The sequence below is a fragment of the Leiobunum rupestre genome, chromosome 11 (assembly GCF_980474605.1).
Source record: "Leiobunum rupestre chromosome 11, qqLeiRupe1.1.hap1, whole genome shotgun sequence".
In the NCBI taxonomy this organism is placed as follows: Eukaryota; Metazoa; Arthropoda; class Arachnida; order Opiliones; family Sclerosomatidae; genus Leiobunum; species Leiobunum rupestre.
In genome coordinates, this window is record NC_143394.1 from 47,089,329 (window position 1) to 47,104,442 (window position 15,114).

At 38.4% G+C, this 15,114-nt stretch overlaps 1 protein-coding gene across 4 annotated transcripts; it reads right to left on the minus strand.

The window, feature by feature from the left end:
• Window positions 1–726: 726 nt before the first annotated feature.
• On the minus strand, window positions 727–13,714 carry LOC149923075 (alkylglycerol monooxygenase-like). 4 transcript variants are annotated; one of them, XM_090163472.1, is made up of 12 exons: window positions 13,395–13,714; window positions 12,506–12,545; window positions 9,868–10,003; window positions 9,677–9,804; window positions 9,459–9,610; window positions 9,275–9,378; window positions 9,114–9,209; window positions 8,991–9,057; window positions 8,645–8,925; window positions 8,475–8,591; window positions 1,128–1,210; window positions 727–1,059 (listed from the first exon to the last, which is right to left on the minus strand). In XM_090163472.1, the coding sequence occupies exons 3-12, from the start codon at window positions 9,976–9,978 to the stop codon at window positions 858–860; spliced, it is 1,341 nt and encodes a 446-aa protein (XP_090019598.1). In that variant the 5' UTR covers window positions 9,979–10,003; window positions 12,506–12,545; window positions 13,395–13,714; the 3' UTR covers window positions 727–857. The 4 variants fall into 4 exon arrangements, with proteins under 4 accessions (XP_090019598.1, XP_090019597.1, XP_090019596.1 ...); XM_090163471.1 differs by lacking the exon at window positions 12,506–12,545 and adding an exon at window positions 12,571–12,672; XM_090163470.1 differs by lacking the exon at window positions 12,506–12,545.
• Between the last annotated feature and the right edge of the window lie 1,400 nt (window positions 13,715–15,114).

The following is a 15,114-nucleotide window of genomic DNA, read 5'->3' on the forward strand; positions in this document are numbered from 1 at the left end:
AATATCGAAGAACCTGCTCCAAACATTTCATACACGAAAACAATAATTATAATAATAAAAATCTCGGCTTGATTACACCACCGTATCAAATTGAGGGTAAAACCCAGCGGTTCTCTTTTCTTCAGGGGGGGTGAATAATGTGATCCGCAAAACAATACCATTATCATTTTCTTCGAAGTGAAAAATAACTTTTGTAGTTTAGTCCGAGGGGTAGTCACTTTAGTAATCAGGTGTACAAATCGTAGGTAATCACGGGAAATCACTTTAGAAAATCACAGGGTTTCAAGGCGAATTTATGATAAATTACTGGAATTCACGGATAATTTATGATAAATCACTGGAATTCACCGAATTATTTTCGAAAATCCGTAATCAGGTGTACAAAGATTTAAACGAGTGACTACCCCCTCGGTTTAGTTGTAGTTAGTAAGTATTAGTGCGAAATATTCAAACTGATAAAATGAAGTAGTTAATTTGGAAATCGACCTGAAAACCTGGCTTGGAGGCGTGTTTCTAGTTAAATCTTAGATGAAATCCATTTCTTCTTAGATTCTTCGCTGAATCATTACTTGGCAGATGACAGTTTCTAGAATCGCGCGAGCTTTGTTGATTAATAAATAGTTCAGTAAAGAATCCAGTGCGTTTTGATAATTTCGGTTCATTTACTTTTTATAAACTTTGAACTAAACGGGTCTCCACCAATATTAAGTACTATAAAGTATTTATTGTATAAAAATAGTATACAATTTAATTAAAAACTCTTAACAGGTAAATAGTTTGGCGTCTAGGCGCTTTAAAATGTAATTAATAACAACGAATCTGGTTAATATTAATTTGAATTAGCGACTTCATAAATACTAGGTGGTTTTTTTGGTGTGGATTTTCAAAGTCACAATCCCGCAAAACTTGATCACCCAAAACAGCGCGGACAAGAGGTAGAACCACGAAATGATCTTGTGCAGCGTGGAGGACTCTTGTTCAAAGCCAGAGTTGAAGACAACGCTGTCCAAAATAAGAAACAAGGCACATCTCGCTAGTTCAACCGTCGAAGCGTAGTTTCTACACGAAATAACGTCATTAAATTAGTAAAGTTAGAACAACACCCGGAAGATTTAAAAACCAATTACTTTTTATCCAACAAAGAAGCGATAGTAGTGAATGTAATAAATATGAATAGGATACCACCCAAAAGAGTAAAGCTAGAGTATTCCTGTAAACGAATTAGACGATGAATTATTATAATTATTATACACGATTGTAATTATTTATATTTAGGGAGAATGACTAAATTGAGGCGATTCGTGGTCTAATTAGTCCTTGGTACGTAAGGGGGGGAAGGAAAAACGTCACCGGCGTGGGTTTCAAGGACCCGATGAGAAACCGGTCTGATTTGATTTAGTTTGAGGAAAGAACTTACTCTTCGAGCATGAGAAACACAAAAAATCGATTCAATATGGTCATTCTCTCTAAATATATACATTCGTGGTATAATCAAGGGCCAAGATTCTAGAGGGACTCGCTGCTTTCTCTCAGATATGTATGCATCCATAATCGTACACAAAATCTGTAGCCGTAGCTAGGGGGGGGGGGGGGCGCCCCGGGTGCCACTCATTTGGGCGTGATTTGGGGGTGACACCCGACCGTGAAAAAAATAAAAACTTACGCAAACTATAGACTAGTAAGTAGCATGCCATGATATCCGCCCCGGGTGTCACCCATGCTAGCTACGCCACTGGCCGTAACTTGACGCCGTCATGGAGATCCGTATTTTATCTGGGTCTAGGTGAGTTGGGTGGAGGAAAATTTGGCGAAATGAATTCTCTGTGCGGAAAATTTGGGGCAATGGAAAATTTCGGGGCAGTGGAAAATTCACTGTATAGCCCAATTACTGAAACATTTGATCTAAACTATATTTAAAAATATTTGAGAGGCGTTTCAAGCCATGTGAGGTTAAAAAAAATAAATACAGAATTTTATTGATGAGATTTTAAAAAAAGTGAGATTTTTTCTTCACTCCAAATTTTCAAACGCCGGTGTGGCCCTTTAATAAATTTATTTATCGCGAGGTCTAGGTGGCGTAACAGCGCTACCTTCTCCGAGGTTGCTTTAACGTCTGCTGCAGTCAAATTAAAAAGTCATAAGAACGTTTTTTCTTAAATTAACTTATAAAAATATAAGCAAACGATGCAAAAATTATATTAAAATGCAAGTATCATTATTTATAAAGTCAAATTTACGAATAACCTATCTAGGTTTCAATGGCGAACCAAAAGGGGGCGTTGCGATAATTTTCGGGTCGCGAATATCTTTGGTTCCAACTAATATCTTTCTCTTGCAGAAAGTCGGCGTAAAAGATATTAAAATCAAAATTTGAGGATCTACGTAATAAAGGCTAAGTCTATTTCCAGATTCACAGACTAAATTAATAAGTGACTGTTTACTTTCAAGTGAATTGGTAATTATAAATTTCATTATTTACGATTTGTTTCTGTGGTGAAGAAGTAGAAACTGAATCGAAACCCGCGCTATGACCAGTGGCAGAGCTAAGATATCCTACCCCACCCCCGCCAAACTGTTACTAAGGTTTTAGCCAGTGTCTAGACCATAATGTCGATAGGAATTTAGGCTCTGTTAAACCTAGTGGGATGTAAAGACCACAAACCGGTAATATGGCTTAGACTTTTACTGGATCCGTAAGTCCTAATTTTCGAAACCAAATCGGAAAAATGAGGGTTGATAATTTGTTTTTGTGATGAGCGTAGCTCGAAAACTACTTAATTATCGTATGCTAAATCTGAAACCACCACAGCATTCCTGACGTCGCGCGCAAACATGTGCCATAAATATGTTTAAATTTAATTAGGTTATTTTTAAGTGCATAATCATTAATTTAAAATAATTCGAATATTTTTAACGGCTCCCGTAAAAATCGACGGTTGGGCGTATCGCCTACAAGGGGAAAGAGAACAGGGGCCTGCAAGGGAAAAACAATGCAAGTGCCAAATCAATAACCAGGGCCAATAGGCTTCGTGTTTAACTTTTGGTTACAAGTATCGCCGCCTAAAGACCGAATTTTTAATAGCGTTTTCTATTTGACTGCTCTCGAGCTCTCTTAGATCGCTCTGATCAACATTTTATGTTCCATAATGTGCTCGGATCTGCTCCGATAAAGTTTCGCGTGTTCAATTTCACGCTCTCAGGTGCTCCGAGATCGCCCAAAACCGATCTGCCGATTTCGACAGATCAACGGATCGAGATCGAGATTGGATAAAATTTTTACGTGTTCCTTTTAGATTTTTGGGCAAAACGGCAGCTTGGCAGACCAAGACTCGGAAATTCAAATTACTAGCAGACGAAAAGCAACAAAGCGCGCGAACATTGAATTGGGAATATTAATTTAGAGATCCAATCAAATTTGAAATTACGAATGTGCCGTCTCCGCTAAAATGACGAGAAAACGTTATCATATGACCCGTGGCGCCATCCATTATTTAAAAAAAAATCTTTTTGCCGGAAAACGCGTATTATTTGAACGAACCATTGAGAGATAGACGGCGTCACGGGTAGAATGATAAAGTTTTCTCATCATTTGGGAGCAGACGGCAGTATTCCTATTTTTTAAAAACTCGTTTCGCGAAATACTGAAATCCGACATTTTGATTGGACCTCTAGAATCTAGATTAATATTCCCAACTCAATGCGCGGGAATATGTTCATGGTTTGTTTTGATCTAGTCGATTGGGGCGAAATCAATGACGTCATAAACAGATTCGGAGCGATTCTTGAGCAATCAAATGGAAAACGCTATAACTTACGTCGTTAGTGAATATATGAAAGCTATCTGGTCGTTCAAATTTACATCTGCACAACAGCCTAAAAGGCTAAAGCTCAACCGAAGAACAGGGAAACTCAAAAGTCATCTGCTATTTCTTCACATATTTAGTTGACGGATATTACGGCAGATGGCGCTATATTTCCTAAGCTCGAAGCGGAGCCTATAGAAATTTTATATACGGCTTAATTCAAGTTTTATAATGCAATTGGTTTTTAATGTTTGATTATTATTCCGTCTTCTGAAAAGGGACATATTGTAACCCTTCAGGTTCATTTTCCCCCGTATACTTATTTTTTTTTACTTTTTCTGTGTTTTATTTACTTTTGTTATTACGTTTTCCCCGCACTCTTGACCCTCTAAATTTACAGTTTTTGTTAAGTATTCGTAAAGCCCCATACGTCAAATATCTTAGAATTCCGAGCTCTATTTAATGAAACTAATCCCCGTGTTAAATATAAATTTAATTTAATGATAAACTAAAAACTTAAATAACTTTTGAACCATACATACAAATTAATTATTGTTTATAAGCCTTATAGAACTCGATCAAACCCCACGATAAAATATAAAATTAAGATAATTAATTAAACCATTCTCTCAATATAAATTATAAACTAAATCCCTGCCTTCGGCAACGCTAAAATTAATCCCTCGCTAATTAAAGTGTTTTTATCTCGGTCACAAGACCATGGTGCAATACATTCAGCAAACTTTCCCAGACCAGATTTCCCTAAAACTTTCCGAACTAAACCAGTAAAGCTCCCTCAGCTTACAGCGATCCCATGAAGTCATTTCAAGTCCACAAGCTTCATATTAACTATCAGGTAGCAAGATCCCAAGAAAAGCGGACGTTTTCCAAGGTTGCCGCCATAGGGTCAAGAGGGCGCCCGGACGTTTCCGCTTGGAGACAGAAAATCGGGAACCTCGAGACTCTCTGGCATTTCCCCCCCCCCCCCCCCGCAATCCCAAGCGAACTTTCGTAAATCGGACAACGTCACCACCGCATGACTAGACACGAGTCTTAAATACACCAATGACCTAGGTAAAATGGGAGGTCACCAGTTGCTTTTTGTTTCAACCCCGCCCCCCAATAATCCGAACAAAACCAAGAGACAGAGCCCCAAAAAGAGGGAAGTGAAGAACTCTGCTTTAGGCAGAAGTGGACAGAAGTAGAGAAATCTGCTTTTGCAAGAACGGGACAGAACTCTGCTTCTCGGGCAAGAGAAACCATGTCGAAATAAATATAAAATAATGTGCGATGAAGTCGCGCTTAAATATTAATTAACCCTCAATGCAAACCACATGATCGGAACAACGCTCCATGATTGCCTAGATGACCCACAGCCAGGACATTCCGGCCGGAAGAACATAAGCCAAGCAGTAATGAGTCTGAGAAGCGTAATGCCCTCGACACCCTCGAATCACCTGTTGATCACCCAATATCTAGCCATTCCGAGAGAAGACAGCCAGATGACCGAGACCGATTCCCTAGCCTAGCCGGACATTTCAGACTGAAACCCGAAGTACCTACGCCCCCGTCAGCTTGTGAAGTAAAAGAATATAGGAAGAAACCCGCAATCCGGCCGCCAAACCGTAGACGAGTAAATAAAGAGAATAAAAAGAAAAGTGTGAATAAAGAAACGCGTAAACAAGCAATCCCCAAAGACGTCCCGTTCTGTGAAGTGCGTGTGTCGGGCATCTTACGTAAACCGAGGAAAGAGAAAACCCGTAAACGGAGAGACGACAACGTAGCGGAGGACACCGAAACCAAGTGATGAGTAGAATTTCCATCATAACCCCCCCCCCCCCCCTTGTAGAGTACCCAGGGTCGAAATACGAAGTAGCCAGTGAAAAGTAGAGAAAAAGTTTTAGAAAAGAAAGCTTAATCCCTCGCTATTGTCCGAGAAAAGGATTTAAGACAGGTCCCCTCGAGGTTGAGAGTTCATTCTGCTTCTTGTATTTATACAGTTCAGATTACTTTTTCCGTTCGCGTTGTGCCCTCGCCGTTGTTATTATTTTGAGTTAATTATTGTCATTGTTTAATTGTAGAATCTTTAATTGTAGTATTTAATTGTAGTGTTTATTATTATTTAGTGTAAGTGTATATTTGTTTCTGCCCCCTCCATCCTTTGCAACCAAGATGCCTGAGAGTAGGGATACCGGAACTGATCCCATAGAAAATAGTAAGAGATAATTTCAATAACAAATTTAAGGTCAAAGAGTGTATGTTTAGTGTTTAAATTCCCCTCTTATATTGGAAAAAGCTAAAAGAACCATAGTAGAGATGGCCTAACCATCACTAGAAGCGAAGTAAGATTATCCCCTCAGTTCCCCCCGCAATTTTGTTCATTTGTTTTTGTATTTTAGTGTTATTTATAAATTTGAGTGTTAAATAAAGATTTTGTGATTGATTAACGACAAAGGGTTTCCATTCTGAATTCGAATCTCCCCCTCTTTTTTATTTTTTTCTTTTCCCTGTATGTAACCCCCCTCTCTCAGATTTAATTCACTCCACGATAAGGCCACGACTCGCATTTTGTCGCCATCTTCCCCCCGCCTTGGTGAATTAAAATCTATGAGCAAGGGTTAGGAATATTTCCGTCCATAAAATCTATGACGAATTCCTTAAAAACCTTACAATATATATTATATAAAAACCAGTGCTTGTTAATGTTACGGCTACGAAGGGTCAGACATTAAAATAGTCTTAGAATTCGTGTCTTTAAGAAACACCATGAAACATACTCGTTGGCCAAGTACGGCAAGAAAAAGCTGTAGGCTTGAAAAGATTGTGTGTAAACTGAAAAGGAAAACGTGCTTTTCGACCCTTGACTCATCTTGGATACGTCACTCTTGGCCGGACAAAAAGTATGGGCCGAAATAATTTTATTTTTCACCCGAAATAAATAAAAATAAATTTATTTCGATTTTAGCCCTTTCTTTTCGTCCAACTTCGGCTGAGAGTGACGTAGACAAGATGAGTTCCCGGATCGAAAACCACATTTTCCTTTTCAGTTTTCACACAATCACGTCACTCTTAGATCTTTTTCTGGGTGTATTTTGCCAACGAGTATGTTCCAAAGTAAATATTGATTAAGGATTTAAGTTAATACTACTCGACCTGTGACATCTTATGTGAGGGGTAAAAAATTGTTGGCTTTGGTGATGCCTTCCCCCTCGCCACGTTTCAGTAACAAGTGTATCGATGTACTCCGCCGCGGTAAAAATAGTTCGCTTTAAAATACGCGGATATTAATCTTTCGCTTGCGATAATTTGATAATTTATTTTCCAAAATAAAGGATATAAAGTAGATATATCTTTAAACGAGGTCTAAGCAAAACCGAGCGCGAAGTAAAATACTAGGCTAGTGTTTCTGAAACAGAAGCGGACGATTCGAGACGTCGAAAGCGAGGACTGAATTTCACTGAAACATTGTGTCCCAACGAAAACATTTGAGAGAGTTGGCCGTTTTCGGTCTATCTAAATCTGGCAGCCTTGCCTGCCTTCCGGCCTGTATCTCCATACCGAAAATAGCCGACGAATACGCCACTGTCCATGATTACGACGCCGAAAATATTTTACTAAACTGATCGGCGGCGTCTTTGACCGTTATTTTGAATTATCGACTCGCGGGGAAATATGTCGAATAAAGTGCTTTTCTATTGGTGGAAAGAAAACACGTGATCGATAGCTCTTTAAAAAGGATGTCAAGCATGGTGGAAGGTAAAATCTGAAGGCACTATTAGACTTATCTCAATATTTACTTTTGGTATGTTTCAGGTTTTTTCAGTTCGCGGAACCAGTTTATGTATAATAATTTTTAGTTTTACATAAGTCTAACCGCCGCCGTTGACAATTCGACTGGTAGCCCTGCGCTTTTACTCACTAGCGACGCTAAGGTTTTTTCACAGGTGGGCAAATTATTTTAGTAACCCTTTAAAAATTTTCCAGGAAGCGAGAAGAGCAAGGTCGTTTTATTGTTTCGGAACTCGTCGCGTTTGCTGGACCCTCTACTTGTAGGATAACAAAGTTATTATCTATCACACTAGATGGCGACCCCTTCTCTGTAAACGCTATATATATATATATATATATATATATACGTGGAATTTGAACTGTATATTTTTAGTAGACAATAAAACTGTTCGTTTCATTTTCGGTTTAGTTACAGTTACAATTAATTTCCAATACTACTGACCTTATATCCGACCTGGAGGGGACACGCGCATGCCCGGGGAGGATAACAGGGAGGATATGTTATTTCATATCGAGAGATTAATTATATGCCCTTCAAGCAATAATAATTTTTGAGTTATCTTTAAGGGGCTCCAAAGTTCGGTGGCAAAATGTGTGTAAAGTCAGTAAAGTGCGAAATTTACGGTTGACTCTGCCCGCCTCTGCCAAGGCCGAGTGGGGGTGTTGTGGGGAATGAAAAGCATGCTCAATTTTCTTTTTTTGCCACCGAACTTTGGAGCCACTTTAAGGGGCGAAGGCGGTTACACCGTACGTGATTGTATAGGTGCAAGAATTTGGTGTTAAAACCAGTTATGTCCGATTAAAACCTACGCTCTCCGTCTTTTAAAAACGCAAGTAGCGAGTTCCTCTAGCCCATGGTCAAATGAAAGATATCGTAGCTACCTTATGCTTGGCGGCAATTTCCAGATATCCTATAAGGACAACTATGAAATGAAGTACAACGTATCCCTTGCACCAACTCTGTACTTCAGGGTCGTATGCTTCGGCGGGGTAGTGTACCTGCGTAAATTCCAGATATAAATTGGAACGCGAGACACTTTAATTGTTCTTACATCAGGAATGTCCTCGAGTTCCCCCAAGCGTGGTTTCCCGGGACTCCATCCGGGTCCTTTGAACAGAACGGACATCTTATTGGCGAATCCTTTCGTAGTAAAGAACAGCTTGAAAATGTAAACGTAGTGGCACATCTGCGTCCTCCACGGATCGAAGGTATTGATCGGGTGCGTCAAACCGTAGACGACCTTCTCGTCCTCCGGGACGAACGTCCCGAACATACGATCCCAAATGATCAAGACTCCGGCGTAGTTACGATCGATGCAGTACCGATTCCTTCCTGAAAAATGGACACAAATATGAAAGACATCAAGACGAGAAACGTCCTCTAACTAATATACCGACCATGGTGAACGCGGTGATGACTCGGGGTATTCAGAACGTACTCCAACGGACCCAGTTTGTCCACGGCCTATAACAACACATATAGCATCGAGGTTCTAGTTGGTCGTGTATTTACTATCTTACTTCGGTATGGATCCAAAACTGGTAGAGTAAGTTAAATTGAGTATGAACCACGAAAGCCGAAGGCGGGACTGCGAGGGCCATTGGAAGATAAAACATCTAAGCAAAAAAGGACTATGTACTTAACACCTTTGGGTGTTTTTAAAACTTGAAAAATAAATTACCCAAGTCACGTATCCTTGTAGGACGGATTGACGCAAAGCCGTTGTCAGATTGTAATCTTCCGAAGAGTGATGTACTTGATGAGCGGCCCATAGAACGTTAATTTCTAAAGGCGATTTAGGGTATAGAGGAGCTTATTATTGAAGTGCCTGGCAACACTGCATTGCGCCAAAGTGGAAACTGTACCGTGACTGCCCCGGTGAAGCCAATAATATCCCAGATCAGTCCCCAAGAACGCTATCAGCCAAGTCCAGAGCGAGTCCCACGGTAGAGCGAATAGGCGCCAGTTTTCGTAAATATATACGTAAGCGACCATCTGAAAGCTTCTCACGATAAACCTAGAAAACAAATTAGAGGTTCAACGTTTTCTTCCCACGTTAGTGAAGATGTCCAAGATTCCTTACTTGGACAATTCCATCAGAATCCCCTGCGAGAGAGACCCGAATCCATCGTTTACACGAAACGTTTTTCGACCACGATAGAAATTCAAAGCGGATTCCAACAACGCTAAACTGATGAACAATGGTACCACCTAGAACGTTAAGGATAATTTCTAGCTTGGCTTTCTCGGCAGTGAATTCGGCTTTTCACGTACCTGGTCAACGTAGTGAGGAATTTCTTTGACATGTTCGTACATATGGTCTTTAGGGTTCACTACGTAGAAGAGATACCCGAGTCGATTCGCTATTTCTCGAACCACTTCCATCGTCTATTATTTACTTAGCAACCAACTACGAAATGATGGATTCTTGTTAATATACGGTTATTCGCACCCCTAAAATATCACACTACGTAAATTTATATAATAAATTAAAGTACAAGGAAAGGCCACTGTGCGAATTCTGACAGAATGGTTTTTTTTTGGAAATAAATAAATAAATAAATTACCAGTTACTAAAAGTGCATTTAATGAGGAAAAAGGTAAAATATTTCAGAATGAAAGTGTCGAAATTATATCGAGACGTTCGCCAAAATCGCAATACCTCGACTTTTGTGGACAGTTTTCGGTTTTACACGTATAACTTTGCTAACCTATTTATTGTTGATAGAGACGAAGGCCATTAAGCGACCGTTTTCATTTCACGAAAACTTCGGACTGATGATACTTATAATTTAACGAATGGTTTAAAAACCTGTTTCAATGATTTTACCACAGTCGTATAATTATTTTCTTTTAAGCTTTTCGAGTCGTGGTTTTCGAATATCATTTGTAATAATAACATAAGTAGAAGAATAGCAATAAGTGTAACTATTCTCAAAAACATTCACCACATCGAAATGATTTTCTTAGCTATTTCGCAATCAAGGTTAGTTCAGCACAGAGGTGGTCCTGGTACTAAGGCACGCTTTTCAAATTCAGTTACTAAAACTCTAAAAGTCACTAAATTTAATTACTTTTTATCCCTTTTGTTTTGGAATTTTGTGGTTTTTCCTAGTATTTATCTTTAGAAAACCATCTTTTAAACCGTATTTAAAGTGAACTGAACAATTTTTTTAAAAACTGATATATTTTCCTACGGTTTTTTAGTTATTATTTTTCTACGTAACTAGTCAAAACGTGTGATATAAAACCGTATTATTTTACCTTTCTAAAAGTTGGTTTTCTTAATTGTTTAGTCACTTTTTGGTTACTATTTTAGAAATTTTAGTCGCTTAACTCCCTAAATTTTACTGTGTAAGCGAGTGCAGTGGCATCGCCAGACCCTTTGGGGGGGGGGGGGGGGGGCATGGCCCTTCCAAATTCAAAATTGGCCCCCCCAAAATGTTTGCAAAGGCCGTATGCCATAGCTCCTCCAAGTGCAAAATAATGTATAGACTACTAAGTTAATACTTTCGTATCGATCTACCAGCACATCTTCAGTGGCGTACCTAGAGCCTTAAACGCTCGAGGCGGATCACGAATTTGACGCACCTCCGAATTTCCAAAAGAGCAATCGTTTAATAGTTAAAAGCAGTAAAAACTATGATACTATTTTAAACTATTTACTGGCTAATGTGTGCATAGTACTCAATTAACAAATAATCACAAAACTGTTGTACAATAATACCTTTATTTATAAACGCTACAGCTGTTTCGAGATGACTCGCACGTCCCGAAACAGCTGTAGCGTTTCTAAATAATATAGATGATAGGAAGTGTCATACTTATGGCTATAATGTTACTTAGTAATAATTCCCCCTCCTAGAACTGATATTCCCTGCTTTCTCAAACTAAATCGAAAAAAAATCAGATGCATTATTTATCATTTATTTTGATTGTCGTTTCTATTCGCAATCTCAAGTGACAGTATGAAAACAACTTTTTTTAAAGTCAAAAGTAGGGTCAATGGAGGTAAGTGTGATCAGGGGGTAAGTGTGATCACCCCTTATTATTTCCCCAAATAATATTATAACATAATATTTGATGAATGGATATTGAAATATACTTCATTGTACACATTTTGTATATTTTCAATATTAATTTGAATTAAATTTAGTTTATAAAAGTTTTAGTTGAAAAAATGTTATACTCTTCTACTCGTGTTTAGAGATTTTATGCCCAAAAGAAAAGTTCTGTAATTTTTTTTCTAACTGACAAACCGATTTTACATTTTGGTATTTTGTAATCTGCTTAACCTTTTACCTGCTTGGAAAATTTGGTGTTTTTGCTAACATTTTGAGGTTTTCAAAATTTAATCTGAAAAAGGTCTTTCAAAATTTGCGGTGCGGGGTAAGTGTGACCACACGAAGATATTATTTTACAGCTATGAAAAAATTGAGCTTTATTGGGACACCATATTTATCCACTGTATGCTATTTCATTGCGATTGATCAAGGATTTCACAAGATCACAATTAACCAACCTTCCTATCACACTTGCCCCGCATTTTGGGGTAAGTGTGACCATACGAAGATATTATTTTAGATCTATGAAAAAAATATAGCTTTATTGGGACAACATTTTTAACCTATGTATGCAAATTTATTTAGATTGGTCAAGGATTTCAAGTGATCACAATTACCCCACCCCCCTATCACACTTGCCCCGCATTTTGGGGGTAAGTGTGATCAGTAACGGAGTTAAATTAAATAATAAATATTTATATCTCAATTTAATTGATATTATTTTTGATTGCGTGGTTGTGTAGGATAAAGTGGCCGTATTAATTGTACCAATTCTTAAGAGGGTGCTATTTTTAGTTTAAGTGTAATTTCAGGTAAACGCCAAAAAAAAATATTTTGATCACACTTACCTCCATTGACCCTATTCAATTTTGAAGCAAGGATTGTACGCTACGAATAAAATTAGAGGGCTTACCTTAATAATTTTTAGCAGTTTCGTTAACGCGCGGTTCACTGATAAGTTTGAAACTATGCTTCGTTCAGACTTTGAAACAAATTTTCAGATAATCGCGGTATCCTTGACAATATAATACATCGTGTGATATAATACTCGAGTCAAAGTCAAAAATAAAGCCGTCACAGAACCTGCCCACTAACGCGCAATTGCGTGCTTGCCAATAGAAAATCGGGATGATAACGGTACCACTACCACGCCGTATCGCGTTGAGGTGTTTAAAAATTTACTACTTAATAGCAGCTGCGACAATAACTATGGCTAACATGTAGATTGGCCCCAAGGTTCGTAGAGAAAATTTGACACTATTGGAGCGACCCTACTAAGTAGTCTAGCAGACACGCATCGCCCATACTCCGCGTCTGACGAAATCAAAATAAATGACTGCAACCGGAATTCGGGCAAAGTTTAGGCGGTCATTCATCGGAGCTGTCAAAAGGGAGTCACTGTTCTTCCGATTACCCAGAACGCCTTTAAGCTAATGTTATGTAAGAAACGAAAATGTCTCAAAAAAATCATGATAAATATAAAACGGTAGACAACGAGGGCCCCGGTAATTTATACCGGGCCAGACGACGACTTTGACGCGTTAAAGAGGGCCGTATAATTTTGACAGTTGCTCTTATCTTCTTAACCCTATTAAATTTACCCCCAAGATAATGAGTCTCATTTATTCTCGTTGTAAAAGCTAATTAAAAAGTTAGGAGGTGACCTATAATATTTAGTCGCGTACCATGCTGCATGCAGATGCTTATAAAAAGTGAAACAAATATACGCATACGTACATTACGATGGAAATCCGTCAGCCAAATGCGGGGACTCGGAGAATCTCTAACATCATCCAGAAATATGACGCCCAAAATATTCCCTTGCCAAAAATCGCGTCTACATTTTGAAAAAATTATAATAAACAGAGTTATTATGGTGTTTTCTTTTTACATTTAATGCCTTCCGTCCGATATTCAAATACGATTTTATTAGGCCTTATTTATAGTAAACGTCATTGGCGTAAATGCAGAGACTTCACGAACTTGATGACCTTGAGTAACACGCCATTGAGAAGGTGTTTAGCTCTTCACATCGAGTTCACAACCGTCTCGCTTTGATTCTGTTTTTAATAAATTGACGTGAACTAGGAAGTGCTTCAAAAACTGGGGCACCGAACTTCCTTAACGACCTCTAGCGGCTGTTAATTTTTCTTTTTTCGTGTACTAACAATTGTTAGTTTGATTGAAATTTATCTAGTATGGTGAAATTATCTTATCTTTCCAGTAATTATACATTCGGTAATAATAATTATTTAAATTAAAATATTATAAAATTATTATAAGATGGCGATACTATCCAACGAATGATAGAACCCGCGAAATTAGAATGCTTTAGCCCAAAGACATTTTACCTGGAGTGTATAACCCGGTATAACCAATCTCTTAGATCTTTCTCCCTTTACTGCTAATTTTATTCGTATGAAACATGCACCTTCTCAGGCTCCCGCTCATTTTCCAAAACACGATTCTGACTAAAACATAGTGCGGGGTGTAATATGTTGTACATTGGCTTTCTAAAACAATTTCATAGTAGAAATATAGTTTAATTTTTACATTTAACAATCATCAGGCGGGAAATCCCGTGCGGTCTTCTTTTACACGCCAATCGCATGTGCTTCAGTGGTGCCCGGTCGCGAAAATGGAATTTCCCTTTCCGACCCTTGAAATTTCCCCTTTTAAACTGAAATTTCCCTCCAAAACCCTAAAAACAATGATATTTGCTAAAACAATTACTTAGGACGTTGTAAAACAAAAATAACAAATGTCCTGAAGAAAATATTACTTTTATTTTCATCTCGCAATGAATAAAAACTAGGAACAATTTTACCAGTTTAAAAATCACAGTTTGTACTAGGGAAAAGTCATTCGGACTCGTTCCTGTTCTAAGGGCAAGTTATTTAGCAGACGACTTTTCAAACTGCCAAAAAAATTGCAGGGGTGCCAGCTAAAGGGAATCCGACAAAATACTTATGATTGAATTAATTGGCTCTTGCATAATGAGGGTGTGCCAAGTGCCATTTTTTATGTTAGCTTTGAATAAAGTAATTTTCACCCTCGAATTTCCCTAGATTTAGATATTTTTTGGTCGGATTTCCCTTTTCCTCTTTTACCGTTATTAGGGGTCAAACTTTTCTTAGATGTGGGAAATTTCCCTCAATCTGGCATCACTGTTGTGTTTGAAATTTGTTAGTAGGGACTTGGCAGCATGCCGTAGATAATACGTCACGTATGCTTTTTCAAATTGGAAAAATAGCATACGAGCAAGGCGGCCATAGCCAAAGGTACGGCGTGACGTCATTCTGCCAAGTCCCTATTGGAAGATGTACATTTTTGGGAGCCAATGAGATATCGCTTTGATTTGAATGGAGGTTAAAGGGTGGAGCAGACTAGCAGACCGTGAGCTTCCAACTGATTAGCTTATTCAAGTCGTAATTTTCAGATATCGGCAGGTAATCAG